The sequence below is a fragment of the Pseudochaenichthys georgianus genome, chromosome 4 (genome assembly GCF_902827115.2).
Source record: "Pseudochaenichthys georgianus chromosome 4, fPseGeo1.2, whole genome shotgun sequence".
Taxonomy (NCBI): domain Eukaryota; kingdom Metazoa; phylum Chordata; class Actinopteri; order Perciformes; family Channichthyidae; genus Pseudochaenichthys; species Pseudochaenichthys georgianus.
Window position 1 is genome coordinate 20588508 of NC_047506.1, and position 22902 is coordinate 20611409.

General features: G+C 38.7%; 1 protein-coding gene across 1 annotated transcript; it reads left to right on the forward strand.

Moving 5' to 3' along the window:
• The first annotated feature begins 212 nt into the window (after window positions 1–212).
• On the forward strand, window positions 213–18989 carry myo1f (myosin IF). The gene is made up of 28 exons (XM_034080934.2): window positions 213–369; window positions 3470–3598; window positions 4499–4588; window positions 4680–4774; window positions 4883–4970; window positions 5080–5169; window positions 5892–6023; window positions 6158–6292; window positions 7643–7775; window positions 8550–8734; window positions 8885–8965; window positions 9113–9199; window positions 9401–9487; window positions 10004–10171; window positions 10731–10816; window positions 10903–10984; window positions 11074–11180; window positions 11278–11376; window positions 11978–12122; window positions 13100–13214; window positions 13303–13472; window positions 13642–13787; window positions 14528–14674; window positions 14756–14904; window positions 15057–15122; window positions 15615–15822; window positions 17541–17701; window positions 18073–18989. The coding sequence occupies exons 1-28, from the start codon at window positions 367–369 to the stop codon at window positions 18147–18149; spliced, it is 3261 nt and encodes a 1086-aa protein (XP_033936825.1). The 5' UTR covers window positions 213–366; the 3' UTR covers window positions 18150–18989.
• The last annotated feature ends 3913 nt before the right edge of the window (window positions 18990–22902 follow it).

Below are 22902 nucleotides of genomic sequence, written 5' to 3' on the forward strand. Positions count from 1 at the left end.
ATTGTTTTACCTTCAGACCTGCTGAAACAGACACAGTGAGGTCGTTGTTTTATGTTGCTCAAATGACTTTATACAAGATAAAATAGAAATACAGAAGTAGCTTCTTCTGTGTGTGTGTGTGTGTGTGTGTGTGTGTTTTTGTGAGTGTGCAGTTCTTGTTTCACACATTGCATCTGTGGGAGTATGAGGAAGTAACTGTTTGATTCTTGCAGTGGATGTTTTGCAGGTCGCAGGCTGCTTTTGGCTCGGACCGTCTGCCTGCCTGTGGAGGCTGCAGTCTGAGGAGCTCAACCTGTGGATTATAACCACAGACGCACAAACTCTCAAGATTGGACACCTGAGGAGGAGAGGAGGCCCGCTGGAACAATGGTACGGTACCACACCTTCATTCATTTGCTTTGTCACACACACACACACACACCTATAGGGAGCTGTATTATGTGTGTACGTTACAATAACCAGAACCAGTTAAGATAACATACATATATCATTTCACTACAAATGCTTTTCTTTTTATAAGGCGAAGACGATTTTTTAAGTCTGTTTTCTGGCTTTTAAAATGACAACAGCTCACAGTTACCTGCATTTCATACATCACTTTATATCTGACAAGACATAAGAGGGTATTTCACGCTCTAAGTTCAGTTGTGATATGATAAAGGATATGATAGTGTGTCTTAAAAGGTAATCTCTTCAGAGAAACATCAGCAGCAGAGTGAGTTTCCTCTTTTTCCCTTTCCTTTAAAACAAAAGGCAGCTCAAATAGATAGAGCTTATCATTTGTTCTCAAGAACCAATTTCCTTTCCACAGTAGGTGCATATAAAGCAAGACACACATCTAAAAGATACTAAATCAAATTTAAGATTTAAAATAATGTTGATTTTGACTCATTTCATTAGGAGCTATACAGAGAGCAAGTCCACATAACATGTAGGTGTTTGTGTTAAAGTTTTGAGAGAAAAATTACAATATACAGTGGAGTTATCGAGCTGTACTATAATCTCAGTTTAGTAGATTTATCTCACAGGGTGTTGCAAACAGCTTTGGCAGCCCCTCCTGTGAGCAGCAGGCCGTTGCAGGAAGAGAACCAGTAGCATGTACAAAGTTTGTCGAGTTTCACAAGAGGCAGAGATGAGGTGCGAGAGGAGGAAGTGGACTACAGGAGATGCCTGCAGTTTCTGTCACAATACTTCCTCCTGACACACAGAGCGGCCCTCAGACATCATAACTCACACAGCTCTATTGCTAAGGTCATGACATGCTGCCAACTGTCTTTAAAATCTCTTAAATTAATCTCAATGAGTAGTTTCAAAAGTGAAAATGTAGAGATGAGTTTAACTTCCTGTGTTTTCTCTCCAACCTTTACCACCTTCATGTTTTAAATTATTATCCTTTCAAAATAAGAGTCATAATTAAATGCAGGTGCATAGAGCTGAGGAAGCCACATGTAATTACATCTGCTGCCAGGAAGTGTGACGGGTGTTAAAGGGTCAGCTTGCACGGCATTTACTTTTTAATTTTGTATGACTATGCAGAAAGTTCCTGTTTGTTGCGGCGAGGTTTTTGAGATCAGGGCTGGTGTATCTTCTGCCATTCACCACAAAAAGACAAAGTTGACTGGCGTTTTGTCTGTGGTTCTCAATGCATCAGAATGTTGCCTCTCAACTCCACAGCTCTCTAGAAACTGTCCAATATCTAAAAAGCAGAAAAAGGTTTCTCAATGGAAACTTGTCACAGTGACGTCAGTGGTTCTTCACAAATGTCAGAAGAACGATACACCTTCCGCCCGCCAGCTACACACCTGTTCAATTTGGTGTATGCATCTTGTATGGTAGTGGTGGTGGGGACAACATCTGTACACAGACAGAAAAATAAACACCTGGCTAACAACTAAAAACCTCTTCTGTGTTAGTTCCTACTGGCGGTGTCTTGAGGAGCACATTTTGCCATGATGACAAACACACAGACTTGCAAAGTGAAACAATACAAGCGTTGATGTAGTGGCTGGTAATTATCCACAATTCACACTGTGGCTATGTGAGACGTTGACCATGAGTATACAGTATCTTGAGTTTTTCCCATATACACTGATTGATAGCATTTCTGCTTTTGGTTTCTTAGGTTTTATTTAGATGAACACTCATGACTTCCGTCTGAATTTCCCTCAAGGATGTTTAAATTATAGAAATAAAAAACCCTCTTTAGTAAGCTAAAGCTTTCTCTGACATATTTAGTATCTTAAAACCTCCATGTTTGCACAACTTTGTACCAACATTTCATATTTAGGATTTCTTCTTTTGTATGATAATTTCAGAAGTTAAAGTATTTTTATAGGCAGATGTGTGGGTTCATACTGTAAACTGTTCTTTAATCTTCTGTTAGTTATAAGAAATGTAGGAAAAGGAAGTGAACAAAAACGTATTTAGTGGGGTTATATAGTCATTGTAATCCTATTGTTGTGTCTGAATAAACACTAAAGAGAAGCAATTAGTTATGATTGGCAGCTCTGTCCTTTGTAATGTCACGTGACTGCCAGGCTGAGGTGCAACATTTGAAGGGTACCTGTATTAGTTTCCCTGTGATCAGTAATGTAGGTTGAAGCCGAGACCACAGCCCAACCACCATGCCAGAGACTAAACAGACTTCACACATCAAACAGCCCAAAATCTTTAGGGAAAACCTAAACACAACAAGTCAACAGGAAACATGTCTGGGGAAGCCTGATCATAACAACACAACAATGATTAATCCTAGCCTGTCCTTGTGATCAGGTATTAATACATGTTAACATATGGTCAGACACAGCACAAAGTTTGGCGGTGCTTCTTTAAAAATGTCCATCTTAGTTAGCTCACCTCATCTGTAACCTGTTACTTGGCAACAAGCACCAGCTTCCTGTAATGGCGACCACAGTTTGTTACGTTTTTAAAAGCCACAAACACGTCATCATTAACCTTCTTTATTACAGACGTTAAAGTGCCCGCTCTGTTTCTGTCTGTTTGTCTATCTTTCTTTCTTTCTTTTTGTTTGTTCCTTATTTGTTTGTTTTTTGTTGTTCATGTGTTGTTTGCTTGTAAGTTCCTTTTTATTTTGCTTATTTATTTATTGTACGTCTGTATTTTAATGTATTCTCTCTGTATTTCTTTATTTGATTTAGTTTGTTTCTGTTTTGTTTGTTCTAATTTGTTATTTATTTCATTTTCATTTCCTTTTTGTTTTGTTTTTTTACCTTTTTATTTTTTCCTTGGTTCCTTTTTTTCTTGTTCTTTCATAGATTATAAAGCATATAATGTCTCAAGTAGGTCAAGCCCCGAAAAATAGTGGATTCACCCCAGCCTTTTCACTTTCTATAAAAACCAAGCTTTTTTACAAACGACAGAAAGCTAAAAAATAAGAATTAATTCACAATGAAAGTGGCACCTCAACAACATGATGAACGTGTGTATCTCTTTCTCTGGTGTGTTTCAGGCGAAGTACCACTGGCAGAGTCAAAATGTGAAGCAAAGCGGCGTGGACGACATGGTGCTGCTATCCAAAATCACTGAGGACGCCATCGTGGACAACCTCAAGAAAAGATACATGGACGACTACATATTTGTATCCTGCAAGCTCACGTTTACATTTTAATTTTGTCATATTGTTCTATTTTGTTTTTAATTCTGGTCCGTCTTATAATAGCTAACTTATAATAGTTATAGCTGTCACAAATATTGATTTTGAATTTCAAATGTTTTAATACAGGGAAATTAGGAAGATAATCAGCAGCTACAGCCTAAGCTGGCGTCAGAGTTTAAAAAAGAAACGAACAAACTCTTGGTGACATACAGTATCTGTAAGCGAGAAGTACTGATGTGACGTTAAGCCATTATGTGTCAATAATATAAATCAGATCCAGGCCCCATGCCTAGGATAACTTTTTATCTCTCAAAATCACCGGAAAAACAAATCCTAATATGGTAAAAAAAAACATCCATCTCCACTGGAATATGCTGACACAAAACAAAAATGCACACTACTGTAGAAACGAACTACATGTATGTATACATATAAATACATAAACATATAAGGGCATAAATAAAATGAAACTCTTCCCCTTTTGCATTCACCAAATGACTCAACAGCTCACTTCCGTCTTCTTAAAGCACAGCTGAATTTCAAACCCATATTTAGAGTCAGGAAACCAAATTCACATCAACTCCACAAGCAAGAGCAGCTGGCATCACCTCAGATATTAATTCTCTGCAGCATTAAGTCATGATTACAATGGACTACCAATGTTTTTAGAATGACTATTATTGAATCATCAATCATTAACTACCTATCGGCCATTTACATTTTAAGTCAACATGTAACTCTTCTGTTGTAGCTCATATGTTGCAGCTGATAGCTGTTTGTGCTTATCATTCAATTGTATTTTAATTTATCTGAAAAGCTCTTTAGTCCACTGGTTTTGTTGGTAAATATACAGTATACAAGTTCCTGAACTTCGCTGCTCAGACGTACATCGGCCCTGTGCTGATATCAATCAACCCGTTCAAACAGATGCCGTATTTCACTGACCGAGAGGTCGAACTCTACCAAGGAGCTGTGAGTAAAAGAGGCATTTCATCACCAATATCCTGTTAATACGGGTTGTTTTTGTTAATCTTATTATCTTTCTGTCTGTGTGTGTCTGTAGGCCCAATATGAAAACCCCCCACACATCTACGCCTTGTCTGACTACATGTACAGAAACATGATGATCGATGCAGAGAATCAGTGTGTCATCATTAGGTGAGCAGCTTTGCCTCTTAGGGTTTTTATTGGCTGTCTCAGTATTGGTAGTTTGAGTAATATGTAGTTGATTTGTGTTGTGTGGCTTATTTTCTTATTTTGTGTTAGCGGTGAGAGTGGTGCAGGAAAGACGGTGGCAGCCAAATACATCATGGGTTACATTTCCAAAGTATCTGGAGGAGGATCAAAAGTGCAGGTAGAGACAGAAAGCAATGACTCTAGACCTCTTTAAATATCCATCAGCGCGAAGTAGAGGTATTTCTGTCGTGTCTCACACTGAGTCACTGTTTGTGTGTCTGTTTCAGCATGTAAAAGACATTATCCTACAGTCAAATCCTCTGCTGGAAGCCTTCGGTAACGCCAAGACCGTCCGCAACAACAACTCCAGTCGTTTTGTAAGTATGACCTTTAGTGGAACACCTACTGTAGACATTACCTATAGCTCTTGTAGGCAATGTATTTATAGAAGTATTGTATATTTACCCCACACATCACCGACAGTCTTGGCCAGTGGAATAATATGTTTTGTTTGTCCGTCCTTATGTCCCATTCTCTAGAAACGCCCTGAAGGAACTTATAATCCTGTAATGAGATTTATATATGACAAATATTCAGTAGCCAATTTGTCAAAGCAAAAATGAATTTAGTTTCAGCTAACAGCCGCTGAGGTTTGGTGCTTACAAAAATACATTTCATTGCAACCCCTATTTTTTCTCAGCAGTGGTCCTGATGCATACATTTCACACCTATAAACCACATCAGTGTGCACATCAATTTGTAACGTTTCCTTGTCACAGTTGAAGCAGCGGTGTTCAGGTCAATGCAGTTCAATGTATGCAGAATACCTTAAGGTTATGCAGATGTAGTAATGATGGAAGTCACAGTTTATATCTGAAAATAAATGCTGCATTTGTTGAGAACTGTCCCATTCTGACAGCAGTTGTTTAGGACATCTTAATTATATCTATGTTAAATGTATTTGCTTGTATTTTTGTCTACAATAAAGTTTTGTGTCAGGATGGGAACACAATGAGTTGCTTAACCTTTGCCCCTGTTAATTTGATTGGATTTCTCTACTGACAGCCAGTTTGTTGCCTTCGTTTTTTGCATCCACCAGGGGAAATACTTTGAGATTCAGTTCAGCAGAGGAGGAGAGCCAGACGGCGGCAAAATCTCAAACTTCCTGCTGGAGAAGTCGAGGGTGGTGAACCAGAATGAAAACGAGAGAAACTTCCACATTTACTATCAGGTCAGGAGTCACAGCCACTTTGAAATGACTAAAGAAACCTCCTTCTTTTGAAACTCGTATTCCCCAAATGTTAGTGCATGATACCTTAGGTGTTCACATTTACCTGCTCTTCTTCCTGCACTGTTGTCCTGTAGATGATAGAGGGCGCAAACACTCAGCAGAAAGAGGCCCTGGGCATCATGACGCCAGACTATTACTACTATCTCAACCAGTCTGGGACCTACAAGGTGGACGGGACCAATGACAGCAAAGACTTCCAAGAGACTATGGTACGTATATTTATATACTGTAGACACACAGCAGTGGTCTGGACCCTCTGAGGGGTCACAAGATAAAAAAAAAATCTTACTTTTCTCTTATGGTTCTTTCTAATTTATAACTACATTGTTTACATCTTTTGGCATATAAATGTGTATTCAAAATAAGCAATCTGTGGCGTTTGGAGGGGAATATCCCCCTTTGATGTTCAGACTAATAGATCCTATGCTCGCTGTGACGCGGATTTGCATGCATTATCCTAAGGGACCAGATGCAAAAAAAAAGGATGATAATGGCCTTAATAAACAACGAATCATTTAGAAACTAAAATTATTAAGATCAAATTGCCTTATTTTGATTAATTAATAGCTCAGAGCCACTTTATGGCCCTCATGTTAGTATTGAGTATATCAAGTTCCAAAACAAAGCTTCAGTTGGCCATTGCAATTAAAGCATAAGACTTTGTGATTTACCCTGTAGTCTATGAAGGCATAAAATTCCCCAATCAAAAAAAGCAAAATATGTTTTTAATCATCAAATGAAACAGACTTTAAAGGGGACCTATTATGCAAAATGCACTTTTGTATGTCTTTTATACATAAATATGTGTCCCCGGTGTATCAAGGAACTCACGCAGCGTCAAAAAATAAAACCCTCTCTCTTTTCCTCCGTACCCAAATCTCTAAAAACGGGTGTACAATGGAGGTGATCCAGATTTGCGGCCGATATGACGTCAAATCAGCGGCGGACCCACAGCACTATCAGAAACGTTGCTATCAGAAACAATGCCCAACTGTTTTGGACTTAATATGGTCGGTGTTTACATTAGCATCGCTAACACTCAGAGCTAACCTGTACTGGAGAGAGCATGTGTGTGAAGAAGCAGGAAATGAAAAGGAACTGGCAAGAGAGAATTTTTATTTATTTTATTTAGCCTTTATTTAAACAGGTGAAAATTTCATTGAGACACAGGGTCTCATTCTCAAGAGAGACCTGTTTATACGGGTTTATACCCAGAATCAGCACTTTTGTAACAGGAAGTGAAATAGAGGGATATGAGGCATGGCTAGAATGGGTGATCTGTTTGGTTTTTTGACCAAAACACTTCATAGACATGTTTTTTATATTTTTTTATTTATCTGAGACCTATGCTATTGCCTAAAAATAGCATGATAGGTGACCTTTAATATAGTTTTGACAGTCAAATATTTCATCTTAATCTCATCCATACTTATAATAATTATATTAATACATTGGATTTTTCTAGCGCTTTTCCTAATGTTCAAAGACGCTTATTACTTGTTTGTAAATTGCGAAAAACTGCTGCCTTCACTGTCTGTTTTGGTGTCTCTGGTTTCCAGGAGGCCATGCAGGTGATTGGGATACCAGGAGACATCCAGGCTCAGGTTCTGCAGATCGTCGCAGGCATCCTCCACCTGGGAAACATCACCTTTATAGAGGCAGGCAACTATGGGCAGGTGGAGAGCACAGACTGTGAGTCACATGCATTTACTCATCCATGCAGCTGCACAAACATTCCCACCCGGCATATAAGATGTCCCATGTTCTCCCCGAGGGATATGAGCAAATTAGAGCTCACAATGAAAAATCAGTCCCATGGCGCACACCCTGCTAATTAATAGAGTTGGTGAACATCAGTACGGCCTTGTTTATCTTCTCCTTTATTTGCTGCCTGGGGATTCCCTGCACAATAGATAATTGGTGTTTACATCTGCTAGCATCGTGCAATTAAATCTACTGCAGATTTAATTCAGTTAGGTTTTACATTTACTGCGGAAAGATACAAGGCTGCACATAATTACCTATTTTTGTATTGAATATTGTGATAACGATATTACTTACGAAATTAATTAATTAAATAAACATAATAAATGGTATTCAGTTTTGCAATGCTTTCAGTATTCTGCTTAAATGCTAGACTTTTTTAGAAATAAAAAAAGGAAGTTATATATCTAAAACATTTTTTATTGAAAATTGAACTGAAACAAAACACACCAAGAAAGAAAAGAACAATACATTCACATTTTTAACTGCAGTTTTCTACTGATTCGCCCCTTCAACTAACTACAAAAATATCTGACTTCAATATTGCATCATTACCGATGTGTTTAATACACAAGAAAAGCCATATACAGACAATGCAGTCCCTCAATCTCAAAGCTGCCACATCTGCATCTTTATTATAAGCCATGTAGGCATAATTGATAAGCTTTGTTTATTAAAATCTTTGGCTATTCTTTGTTTCAGTGCTTGCATTCCCCGCCTATCTGCTTGGCATCGACCCCAACCGTCTGCAGGACAAGCTGATCAGCCGCAAGTGGGACGGGAAGGGAGAGTCCATCAAAGTGACTCTGAACCAGGAGCAGGCCACCTACACCCGAGACGCCCTCGCCAAAGCCCTCTACGCACGCCTCTTTGACTACCTGGTGGAGGTATTTAAACCTTTTATCTCAGTATCAACAGATGAAATGACAGGAGAAAACAATCCTCCTTTTACAGAGATACCAATGCAAGTTGAGATACTGTAAATGCATTTTAATTTAATATTTCCCTTCTGGCTTTACCCTGTCTGTTTTCTCCAGGCCGTAAATAAAGCCATTCAAAAACCATGTGAAGAATTCAGCACCGGAGTACTTGACATTTATGGCTTTGAGATATTCCAGGTTTGTCCTCTTACAGCTAACAGTTTCATAATATTGAAAGACAGCCACTGAAAAGAACATATGTTAGTTTAAAAGATGGTGCAGCACAGCAGGATTTGTTTTACTGTGGTGATAATCTCACATTGACGTGTTTTTCCCTCCTCGCAGAAAAACGGCTTTGAGCAGTTCTGTATCAACTTTGTCAACGAGAAACTGCAGCAGATCTTTATTGAACTGACTCTGAAGGCTGAGCAGGTAGCTGAACTGCTTTTGTTGCATTCCTAACCTCTGGCACATCTCTTAATTTGCCTTCTTGTCTCTTGACATATGCACTATGTATCAGGGTTGGGTTTAATTGTGTCTGAATATGGTAGTAAATTATTTAAATATAATCTCTTGAAAATATTTCAGTTTTCATTTAAACTTTTCTCTTTCTTATGTCTTATTTTCTCTCAGGAAGAGTACGTTCAGGAGGGCATCAAATGGACTCCCATCGAGTACTTCAACAACAAGATTGTGTGCGACCTGATTGAAAATAAATTGGTAAGCTCTTAACTGGATCCCCATAACAAAGTAATACTAATAAGTAATACATTTACTAATAAGCAAATATACGGTATACAGGCTTTACACTGATGAGTTTGAGGTGGTTCAAACAAGAAAACATGCATTTCTTCTGCACTCAAGTGCTTTGCCTGAAAATAAAAATGGTGTCTATGACTCAGAAAGAAAAGCGGCAACCACAAGGTCCGAAACATAAAATACAATCATCTTGTGTAATATACTATGTTTAATCTGTATTTTTATTCAACTGCTTTTGGTACTTATAGACTTGCAAATGTATTTTGCATGTTTTACCCATTTTTTTTTACCCATATTTTAAATGGGACATTGTCTTCTTCTTTTATTATTTATTTAACATCAAATTATGACACTTTAAACTCTATGTTTGCATTAAGGATATTTATTTTTATTTTCCCCTTATTTTTATAAGACACTTCCAAATGTGTAATATCAGTTGCAAGTGGTAGATTAATTCACACCATTCCCTCCTTGCAGAACCCTCCAGGCATAATGAGCGTTCTGGATGACGTGTGCGCCACCATGCACGCCAAAGGAGAGGGTGCAGACGGCACGCTGCTGCAGAAACTGCAGGCCGCCGTGGGAACGCACGAACATTTCAACAGCTGGAACTCTGGTTTCGTCGTACATCACTACGCTGGCAAGGTAGGAGCCTGACTCTCCTGGAGCATAAATACTACATATTTTACTACTTACTAATTTAACTTAATTAAACACATAGGTCCATATCAGTATGGAAATAGTAATAAATACATATGCAAGGATAACAACAAACAGATACAATCATCAATCAGTCTGCTGTGCTTAAATCACATGCAGATACCTCATGTTGAACTTAAGTCATTTTATATCCGTTAAAGCCATTCAAATTATATTGTTAAAGCAATTATTTGCACATACATTGTACATGAAAGCAAAGCATGAAAGATGGGCACTATTCACAAACTTATAACTTGCACTTCTGAATGCATCATTAAACCTGAATAGACAAGAAGATAGTGTATTTTTTATATTTGAAACGGCACTATTGCTTGTGTAGTTGATGGCAGATGTGTTGGTCATGTGTTGTATGACCCAATTAAACTGAAAGCACATCTGGATTCAAAGCTGTATAGGAAATAACCTAAAGATGTTCTCTACTAAATAATAATGGTTGCCTGCTTTATAAAGTCTACCCTGCAGTTCTAACATTGCGTCCTCTCAGGTGTCGTACGATATCAAAGGCTTCTGTGAGAGGAACCGGGATGTGCTGTTCCCCGACCTCATCGAGCTCATGCAAAGCAGTGAATAGTAAGTCTCTCGCACTTTCTGGTGCTTCCACTCTTGGTTTGTTTAGTAAATGCATTAAAATAAAGAAATTGAATTTCTCTTTGCAGTCACTTCATCTGTAGCTTGTTCCCTGAAAAACTCAACACAGATAAGAAAAGCAGGCCGACCACAGCCAGCTCCAAGATCAAGGTGAGAGTTTAAGCTGAAAGTTTAACCTAAGAATGAACTTAAAGTTCAAATGTTTGGGTGTAACATTGCATTCCTGTTGCTTTCGACAGAAACAAGCCAATGATCTGGTGAGCACGCTGATGAAATGTACTCCACACTATATCCGCTGCATCAAACCCAATGAAACAAAAAGACCCAAAGACTGGGAGGAGAGCAGGTCAGCACCCTCACTGTGACAAACATTAACCCCTTAAACTAAGGGTAAACACTTTTTCTTCAGTTCTATGAATGGTGGCATTACTTTTGTTTTTCAGGGGGAGGCATCAGGTTGAATATCTCGGACTGCGGGAAAACATTCGTGTAAGAAGGGCTGGATTTGCGTACCGCAGACCCTTCAATAAGTTTCTGATGAGGTGAGTTTAATCCCTTTAAATAGGTACGACTGTTTCTGCATGTTTCTACTGAAAGAAGAACACAACCCAAATACAAAGTCTCTCAAAATAAATGTTGGTTGGTGTTATAGGGTTGCCAATTACAGGGTCTTTGCAGTCCGCTGTGACCTGATAAAGGTGGTATGGCAAATATGTGACATGACAGCATGACATGAGTAAAGTGTGTATATGAGTTTAGAGTTTCTACATATTGGAAATAAACTGATGCTATTATGGAAATACACAAAGGCAAACCTAATTCAAAATATAACATTTATCCATGATGAACTTGCACATACGTATAAGTTATACAACAAATGTAAATGCTGCCTGTTACATAAAAACAATATGACTTGCTTAGGTAAGATGCATTTTATATTCTCAGAAACTATAACATTTATATAGTAAGAATGTAACTTTATAACAAAAATCACACAAACTAGCTTGACACATTTGAACTTTGAGTTCTGGATGACTTTCCAGCAGCAGTAATATCAATAAACACTTCCCCACCTCCCCTTCAGTATTTGTGTTCATAAAGCATTGTGTGTGTGTGTGTGTTTTTTTTTTCTTTCGTGTGCAGGTATGCCATTCTGACAGCGGAGACGTGGCCATGTTGGAGGGGTCCGGAGCAGCAGGGGGTCCTTCACCTCCTCCGCTCCGTCAACATGGATACTGACCAATACCAGATGGGCCGCAACAAGGTCTTTGTGAAGAACCCTGAATCGGTAACAAATGGTTTATACATTTCAGTCTGGGTTGGGTTTTTCTTTTGTATTGATCAGTACATCTACTCTCGTCCTGTACTTAGATGCACATCTTAATTCATGGGAAATGATTGTACTTCATGCTCCAATACATTTATTTGAGACTTTACTTACTTTACAAATCGACTCTGTTCTGAGTTTTTCACTAGGCGCTTAAAGGTTATTGTTAAGCTTTCAGGTCCTCATCTTTTCCCTGTTGTGGTTCATTTGCACTGCTCTCATTGTGTTGTTTGGGTTAGGGTGAGCAGACAGACACAATTGTAAACTATCTGGTTGACATAATTTAGGGTTTAGCAGCTTAAGAGCCATATATATATATATATATATATATATATATATATGTGTTAAAGACCAAATACAGAGCTAAATAAAGTGGATAATGGACTAACATTCATCGCAATGACACAAATACAAATATGAATTAAGTTAATCTAGAAATATGGAGGTGTAAATAAGCAGATTGCAAACTAGTTTTCCATCTCATTTTATAAGGTGGTGCTGTGTAAGTGTTTTGTTTCTGCTGCCAAAACATAGCCTTTTCAGGTATAAGTAAAGAATCGTAAAACGTTCTCATCCACGTATTGATCTGCATGTGTTGAAATAAAGCTCTTCAAAGGACCGGCTGATATATTTCTGTGAGCAGAATCAGAATCATAACTCCTTTATCCGTCCCGTCCCACAAAGGGGACATTTGCATTGTTACAGCAGTATAAATAGAGACTTAAAATCAAAATAACACACTATTAGATAAAAAGGCATGCACAAAGTATTTAAAATAAAAACGTACCGAAGTACATGTAAACATAAAGGAGACGCTCATTTTACAAATGGATCGTTCTAATTGTTAGACACAACATTGCTTTAATCCAAATAGATTATGACACATCCTAAAATACATGATACATTTAACCTCCTTCCTCTTGCTTTATGCTCCACAGCTTTTCCTTCTAGAGGAGATGAGGGAGAGGAAGTTCGACACTTTTGCCAGGATCATTCAAAAATCCTGGAGGAGATACATCGCCAGGAAGAAGTATGAGCAGATGAGAGAGGAGGGTAAGTGACAAATGAAACACCATTACTATGTTTTTACCAAACAGATGGAGCTGTGATTCTTAATGTTCTTCCCTTTCTTGCGACACAGCCTCAGACATCCTGTACAACTCGAAGGAGCGAAGGAGGAACAGCATCAACAGAAACTTTGTGGGAGACTACCTCGGCCTGGAGCAGAGGCCTGAGCTGCGGCAGTTCCTCGCCAAGAGGGAGCGCGTTGACTTCGCCGACTCCGTCAACAAGTTTGATCGCAGATTCAAGGTGAAGCTCTATGACGCTTATGTGTTAAACTTGATCAACAAGAAAACTACTGATGTTAGAAATGTGCAAACATCTTCCCCTTTTAAAGATTTAGGTAAGGGTTCTCTTTGGGGACTTCTCCTTCCTGACATTGCTCACAGTTCTCACTTCCTTTTTTCTCACCACCCAGTCTATCAAGAGAGACTTGATCTTGACTCCCAAGGGGATCTATCTGATTGGTCTAGAGAAAGTGAAGAAAGGACCCGAGAAGGGGCAGATAAAGGAGGTGTTGAAACGAAAGCTGGAGTTTGGGAACATCAGTGGCGTCTCTCTCAGGTGGGTGTCCAATTCAAAACTAATACTTTAACTACACCTGGCGATGCTGACGTGTGGTGGAAACTGTGATGGAAAATTCAAGAACTAAAATGCTGTCGTGTCGATCAATAACCACATATGAGAACTCACAGTTTGCAGCATGAGTAAATATAACAGACGAACATATTGAACTGAAAATTCTCAGAAGACGGGCTTCTTTTTGATCTCTTTATCAGCTGAAAGCGTGACATTTCAGGGCCAGTTTCACAAACAGAATAAAGAGAGTGTATTCAAATGTTGAGGTACTTGCAGTTCAAACAAAAATAAATTTCCCCATTAGACTGTTCACATTGTTTCTGCTTAAGTAAGTTTTTAAGGATCAAATACATACACAAATCCAATATAAGATAAATACATTGTGGTTTTACTACTTGTACTTTAGTGCAGACTCAAAATAATTGTTCCAATCCTTAGTTTATGCCACTTTACAGTATATTTCAGTGGTAAAGTAAGATTTTAAAGGCAGGACTTTTACTTATATGGAGTAGATTTTCGCTCTGTGGTATTGGTATTTTAACCTAAGATCTGAATATGTCTTACACTGCCTAATCCCTTAAACGGACCCTTGTAATCATTAAACTTACTGAAATGTCAGTATCATTATTTGAACTTGTTCAGTTTGCCATGAACGGACATTTAAAGTGCTAGTTGTATTTTTGTGTGTGCTGAGAAGCTCTTAATGTTTTGTTTTTCCTCTTCAGTACGAGACAGGATGATTTCTTCATCCTACATGAGGCCCAGTACGACAGTCTGCTGGAGTCCAACTTTAAGACAGAGTTCCTCAGTCTGCTGTCCAAACGCTACGAGGACATCAACAAGAGAAAACTGACGATCTCCTTCACCGACAGGTGGACCAACACACACACACTCAGGCAGCCACACATTCACATAGAAAACACAAACCACTGACACACTTTGTTCCCACTCAGGTTGGAGTTCAGAGTGAAGAAGGAGGGCTGGGGTGGAGGAGGCTCCAGGATGGTGGTGTTTCTGAGCGGGCAAGGGAACCTGGCTCAGATCAAACCCGGTGGGAAGACCCTCACCATCACAGTGGGTGACGGTCTGCCAAAGTCTTCTAGTAAGTCCTAATAAATTATGAAAATGCATAGCCTTGATATAACAACGAGCAAGTCAAAAAGTTTGAGGAAATGTATTCTAAGAATTTGTTTTCAAAATTAATTCCTTGACACCAATTCTTGTTAACATGAATGTTACATGATCTTTCTTTAGAGCCAACGAGGAAGGGTGCCCCGCAGTCTCAGGGTGGTGGAGGGAGAAATAATGTTGGGAACAGAGGTAAAGTCTCAACTCTACCAGACTGTCATTGTTCAAAGCAAATTCCTCGTATGTGTAAACCTACTCGGTAATTAAACCAAGCATTTTATGGTTCTAAACTTCATATTGAAAAATTCTAACATTTTACACCACTACACTTATCACAGCTACAGTTACAACTTGCTTCAATATTATGTTTAACATACAAAACTGATGTCAAAGATCTTGTAAAATATTACTTATTGTAGATAAATTACCCAACAGTATGTAAAGTAATAGAATCCACTTTACTTCAACCAGTAGCGACAAAAGTGCTTCACACGCAGGCACTTTTGTATAAACATAAAAAAATCATTAAGTAAAATATTATAAAATTGTTCCCACTACTGACCACAAACACATTTTAAAAAAACTGGATTTTTAAGTTAATAGCTTAAAAATTAGCAGTAATGTATATATTGATGTCTGCAGGTTGTTTGGGTTTTATCTTTATTCCACTTCCTCTCTCCTCAGGGCACCAGAATGGAGCAGCCAAGTTTTCCAGAGCCCCTCAGAGCCAACCATCAGAAATCACGTATTCTACCCCGAACAAACATGGCCGCCCACCCAGCACAGCCCCACCCAAACTGGGCTCCCAGAGGGCCCCTCGAGTCCCAGTCCATAACCAGAACAACCAGGGGAACATGGACTTCCTCAATGTGCCTGATCAGGGCATGTCAGGGTGAGAAAGACATTAAATAAAAGGGGAAGGGGGGATGATCACAGCATGTGTGGGTGGAACTGATTAGTCACAAATAATCAGTGCATGCAAATTTTATGAGTCAAGGCACGTCAGGGTGTGGCATACCACTCACTAAGGCCAAACTAGTATATTATATTGAGGGAGATAAACCTGAGGGAGATAAACCTGTTTATAGAGAGCTGAAGTCCTGAGGCCTGTACTACGAAGCCGGATTTTCGCTTAGCGAGATAACTTCAGGGAAAACTTGGGGTTTCCGGTCCTACGCGCGGGTTCACTTCTTAGCGGGCTAGATCTCCATGGTAACTTATGCTGAACGGCTAGCCTGGTCCGGAGCAGGTTAGGTTCCAGGATAAGAGATCAACTCAGTGAAAGCACTTCCTTCTGACAAATCAGAGCTCCGTGTGCGGAGTTTAAAGCGATCAAGTCATATTACAGGAGAAAGGAAATACAGTTTAGACTGCCGGCAAAAATCACCGACTGTGTGAACGTGAACATTAATACCTCCCATCTTCAGAGAAATCTGACTATTATAACATTAGTGTTAAGAAAGCTTACTTAAATATCTGCCACAACATAAGTAACCGGAGTAACATTACGTACAGTCCGCGGCACTGAGTGCAGACGTCGATGTTTCCCATTATCATTCATATCACATCATAATGTATCATATATTTCCTTATCTGAGTCAGCTTCTTGAGCCGTATCTGGCCGTGCAACACTCAGTGTCACATACTGTATGCAGAAGTATTATTTTAAGCAACACATTAAGTTGACGAATGTATGCATTCAAACACTTTTTCTTTTACCAGCTGTATTCACCTTGCAGGTGCAACTATGTGGCTTTTATCCTGGATAAAGTGTTTAAGTCATGGATGTTTAAAGTTTAACGTCTTCATATTTGTCTAATTATTGTTGACTTTCCATTCAGGAAGTATGACGCGCTGCGCTGTCAGTACGCTTGTCCATGTTTGCGATTGGTCGAATGCTCCAAATACCACCCCTTTCATGTGAACGTGCACCCAACTAGATAGGGCAAAGCTGGCTTGAGTTAACGAGTTGAAAACCAGCGTCGTAGGACAGTTTAGCGAGAGGGCGTTTGTTTTGGATTATGTAAACCGGGTAACTAAAACATATCCAGGTTAGGTTGAACCGGCTTCGTAGTACATGCCTCTGATGCCAACCCCAGGCTGGCTGCTGCTACTTTAGTTTCTGTAAAGGCCATGTTATGTTTAACGAAATCAGCATGGTCTCCTAAAAATGTTGTTCTCATACACCTACTGTACAACTGTGCTGTCAGACACGCTTTGACCCTCGTCCACAACTCAACAAGGTTTCTTGTGCTCGCCAGCAGGTGAAATCCAACCCTTGATTTTGGAACAAGACTGCCTGGTATTTTGCTTTGCTATATTTGTATTTGTTTATGCTGTGTCCACCATCTCTGTAGCTTCCTCTAGGAAAAAGAAAAGAGAAATCAACAGAGACAAATGTTTTTGCAGATGCAGACATCATTACATACTTCTTGTGGGTCACAAGCGACGATTGAGAGGGACTGTTTTTTATAAGTCTGTAACAGAACTTGATATTTTGACTTATAAGTAGACAAACCTGAAATAGCTCTGTCATTTAACCTCAAGTAAAGTTTACAAGTCCCTCTCGTCGTCAGGTCTTTTCATCTAATTGTCACATTTCTCTCACAGGAAGCAGAGGAAGAGGAGCATCAGTCAGCGACCTCCTCCTGCTCCTAAACCACAGCCGCGGCCCCAAGGGCCTCGCTGCCGGGCGATTTACCAGTACATCGGCCAGGACACAGACGAGATCAGCTTCGATGTCAATGACGAGTTCGACCTCGTCAAAGCAGGTAAGTGGATAAAAAGAAAGCAGGATGGACAAAGAAGAAATTAAAATAAAGAAATCGTAGGCTCCTTATTTGCTGATCTGAATTGTACTCCTGTGGTAGAAAGGGAATGGATACCAAGCAGCCAGACATGTCCATATTTTAAATGGCTATACATTTTAATTTCATAGTTGTACTAGATTAATGCGCTGGTATTCATATGTTGATTATAATGGTCTCTAAGAACCTTCTCAGGGATGCAGATGGAAATTAAATAATAGCTAAATCTGGCATCTGCGAGGTGTAATAAGCTAAAATAATGATAAAGCTGACAGATTTAAAAGGCCCCACAGTGATTCATAATATTTCTCTCCGCTCACTCATTTTCTATGCAGATTCATCAGGGTGGTGGACGGGCAGGCATCAAGGAAGGGAAGGCCTTTTCCCTGGTAATTATGTGGAAAAGATCTGAAAAGAACTTGATCTGTCTTTGGAGAAATATGTGTATTTTGTTCCGTTTGCTTTAAAAACTGCATGGTTGCATGGTAGGCCGTCATCCATAAACTGTCCAAGGGTGGACCTTGTTGACATTCCAGCAACATGTAACTTGTTTGGCATCATTATGGTCAGAATAATCAAAAAACAGATCCACTGCAAATAGCTGCTCAGGTTTTATCCGTTGTTGTTCTGAATGACAAGAGTTTTTATTTCACCTGGTCTCCCACAACAGCTTTCTCTGAGCTCTTACTTCCCTAAAGTTAAAGTTACAGAAAAATGACGTGAAAATAATGCATCGCCTTTTGGTGTCTACAGTGTTTTGTATTTTTCCTGAAGCTTCTCCAACATCCAATACTGCTCAGTATTTGTGATTAAGAAAGCAGCGTGAAATCAAGTAAAATTAGATATTCAAAAATATAATTTGATTGTTGTGTTAAACATTTAATGATCAATGAAATACCTTGAAAGCCACAATACATTTGATCTCAACTTTTAAAATAAATACATATATCACTGTTAGTATTTACTCCCATATTTTTCAGCTAAATAAAAAAGAAATATATTTTCATATTTTATACCTCATGGAATTTTGCACTGGTTTTTGTGTTATCATCAGTAAGTTATAACATATGTCTAAATAACAAAAGAGAAAGTAATGTCTAATTAACTTTACATTTTAAAAAAAGGTGTTTATTTCTGCTTTATTATTTTTGATTTTTTTTATTTGTGGTTGATTTTGTAAAATAATGTAATTCTCTCACAGCCAATCAATATCTGTTTTTGTATGGAAAATAAAGAGTTTTAACCCTCTGAATCACTCTGATTTTTTCTTTTTTTTTTAACATACATGTTTTGCTTTAATCTCCAAATGGTAAAAGTCCTGTATTAATTTCAGAGTAGATACAGCAACTAACATTTTTTACATTATTTTTAATAAGAGATAAAAACGAATTATTGAGGGGAACAATGCAGTTTTCAAAATAAAAAATACAGAGCAAACAAACTCATAAAGGTGCATTTACCTGTACTGATGTACTACTGTAAACATGCACCCACATGAACTATGACATAGGCAGTGGCGGTTCTAGACCAATTTGACTGGGAGGGCCACTGGGGGGGCCAGTTATTTTCTGAGGGGGGCACAATAAATGCAGGACGAAAAAGAGAACTAGACAGTATGAAGTAATTGCGCATAAGAAAACAATGCAATACAGTCATTGGTATTTGTTTTAGTACACTTATTTATTTCAGATAGATCTTATAGTTATTACTGTTAGCTTCAGCTTAAGTTATAGTGCAATGTTTGCACGAACACCATATTTATATAAAAATAAAGGCAATGAACAGTTACATCTCTACTTTACATAAGGGTGTCTGCACAATCTCACATTACAGCAACAAAATCCTGCGGTTTTTGGCAAACCGAGTACCAGAAAATATACATTTAAAAAAAACAACAAAAACCTTTTCATTGTTAGGGGGGCCACAGGGGGGTCAGTGTTAGGGGGGCACTGGCCCCCCGCTAGAACCGCCCCTGGACATAGGCAACTGGGGGTTGTGGTATGTAACTTAGTATACAGTATTTACTCAAGTAATGTATGTGACGAAATTCTTGGGGCAAAGAACTGGAAACACAAGAACAGCTTTGAATGGATGTCAGACATGAAAATGTATTGGAAGTTTCGGCCGTATTGACAAAGACACCTGTGCCCAAACCAACTCTGAGGTTCTGTCTACTAAGAGCTCCTTCTAGACAGCTGGTAATCAAAACATTCCATCAGTAACCAGTTCAGTTTGTTCCCGATAAGCATGCTCCAGAAGACCTCAGTCAGGTGAGGTTTACTCTCCGACAAATTGCATGTTTAGCATGCAGAGAAATCCCTCAGATCAAACGTTCAAACCTAAACGCTGTAGGCTACAAGAATATAGCCACGGTACTCTCGCACAGCGAGAAGATTAAAAGGAACAGATACTCTGATGACGCCGGCCTATGTAGCCGGTGTCACGTGGGTCACAGGTGACTTTGTTGTTATTGGTACTTGAACTGCGCATGCGTGCGATGGATATATCCAGTGCTAAAGTACCGCCTCTGGCGGTCAGTATAGGGACGAAATAGAACTGCTGTCTGCACAGACAGAGTATGGAGTCAGATTTGGGTCAATATTCTAGCGCGTAAAACAAGCTACTCACGAGCAGAAAATGTGCTTTTACACGCGCATGAAATGACCCTCGCGCGCAAATTAAACCCCCCTGTAGTTGTTTTTTAAACACACTATAGAACACTCCTAATAGCATGATATTGTCATAGTGAATGCATATTATTACTATAGTGTTTGTAAAAGTATTACTATAGTGTTTTTGTTGGTGTTTCCGTATTAAGACTATATTATTTTAAATAGTACTACTATAGTATAATATATAGTGTTTCTGTAGTTGTTTTTTTAACACACTATAGAACACTCCTATAGTAATAGTATGATATTGTCATAATGAATGCATATTATTACTATAGTGTTTGTAAAAGTATTGCACTCCTAGAATTAATGTGTCATTTTTTTATATCTAATTTATATATATATATATTAGCTGTACACTTTAGCTGTACAGTTTTTTATGGACAACTTTACCATTCAATCTCGTCCAACTGATCTTGCAGCTGTCACTCCTCTGCTCTTTCTTGGTAGTTCAGGCTTTTATCAAACCTGGCAACTCCGTGCTTCCTGGCAGCTGTCAATCAAAGTCCAGTTGCTCCGCCCCAAAGTGTCAGAAACTTTTCACACGCGCGTAGACAGACTCCGCGAGTGAGTCTGATATGGAACGCCCTTTGCGTCACAATTCGCGCGTTTATTCGCGCGTAATTTCGCACGGATTAACGGGGAGGTCCGTTTATTCGCGCGAAACTACGCGCGAATAAACGGGGAGGTCCGTTTTCTAAACGGGGAGGTCCGTTTAAATTCAAAGTCTCAGTAACCAATCAGTGAAGAGCAAAACCAGACCAAAGCAATCTGTAGATGAAAAGTTCCTGACATTGTGAGGCTGGAAATTGTACGTTATTCCAGCTTCAGGGGACTATGTATTAATTTGGCTTTCAATATAATAAATATATCAATCAATCTATAACCTGCCTTTATTGTCTTTTAAAATAAAATCGCCTTACCTTATTTTACTGAAGTGAAGGGTATTTGTCTCCTTAAATCACCTTTTAAATGTAATTCTTATAACATGGCATGGTGTAACATATCAAAAATGTTCAGTCTCTGGTCTTGCTAGAAATGCAATATCACTCACCTTAGAGCACTGTCTTATGAGATACTTAGCTTAGAAATCAGATTTTTGGAAAACTTAAAAACTTGTGAAAACACAGATGTACTCATGTCATCCATTTTATTTTGGTGTTTCAGATTTGGTTTACCAACGTTTTTGGTTCACAAAAGTAGTGAAATATATGAATTACACTATAGGCCTATATAAATGTGTTGTTCATGTCTAAAATGAAAATGTGTAAATTAGAATTTGGAGTAAAATAGTTCCATCACTCTACTTTCACCACAGAAAAGTTACATCATATTCCATACTGAGGTTCATATGATGTGTACAAATTGAGCATTACAACTTTTTTTTTTAACCAACTATTTATGTTAACATAAGAAACAGTAACATCTCAATATTTACAATACAGAGTTCATACACTTTTTCACCAGTGATTTTAAATGACTTTTCCATGACCAAAAAAATGACTCATTCATGTGGCTAGCATGCGCTGCCTCGCCCATATTCTAAATATCGAATATGTTACAACACAGTTTGCATTTAGCACGTCTTGGGTCAATGTCTTTTGATAACCACAATTGGTACTTATTCTTTAGAAGCCATACATTGTTGAAACTGCACTTCCCTGGCATCTTTATATCAAATAGTAGCTCCTATAGACTAGAGAGCGTGATTGTAAACATCTCTCACCAGCGAAATACTGCCACAGTTGCCATTTTACATTTCATTATACGATACAGTATTTATTATCATTATAGTATTACTATTTCGGCGATTAGATAACATATCAATTATATTTGATGCAACTTTAGTTATATTTCCACGACTTTTCCAAAACTTTGGGAAAAATATTGCATTCCATGACTTTTCCAGGTTTTTAATGACCGTACGAACCCTGACAATATCGGAACTTTCTCAACCAATATTCATTATAAATGTAAAGACAGGGGGAGCAGTGCCATGGTCTTTGTCTGTCTTCCAAGACAGTGGGTCTGGCTGCTGTGTAGGTGATGGTGCATGTGCTGCTGGTGGCTGTGTCGGCGGGAGGGAGGGAGGTGTGCTAGGCGAGACTTCTTTGCTGGCTGGGTTGATCGTGATGGCTGTGGTGGAGGCCTTTGTACCGAGGTGGCCCTTGAGCCACGGTAGATCTTGACCTGGGTGCAGGCACAGGTGGAGGTTCTTGCTGCTAGGCCCAGATAGCTGTGAAATCGGAAAGAAATATAGGACAATATTTACTACTAAGTTCATTAAAATATAAAGTTCAAGTGGAATGTTTCTCAAGCACAAATAACAATGCACAACTCAAAATAAAATGGGGAGCAGGGCTCGCAATTAACGATGTCCCGATGCCCATACAAATTCCTACTGGGACACAAATCTATTTTGTCTGGGACTATTTCGGGACAGTAAAAAAAAAATTAAAAGTAAACTTCAAAATGGGTGTTATTTGCAAAGTC

Coding starts and splice junctions, on each gene's coding strand:
- myo1f (XM_034080934.2), top strand. Junction 8,735..8,884: donor TCTTTGACTACCTGGTGGAG/GTATTTAAACCT, acceptor TGTTTTCTCCAG/GCCGTAAATAAAGCCATTCA. Junction 11,377..11,977: donor TTCAATAAGTTTCTGATGAG/GTGAGTTTAATC, acceptor TTTCGTGTGCAG/GTATGCCATTCTGACAGCGG.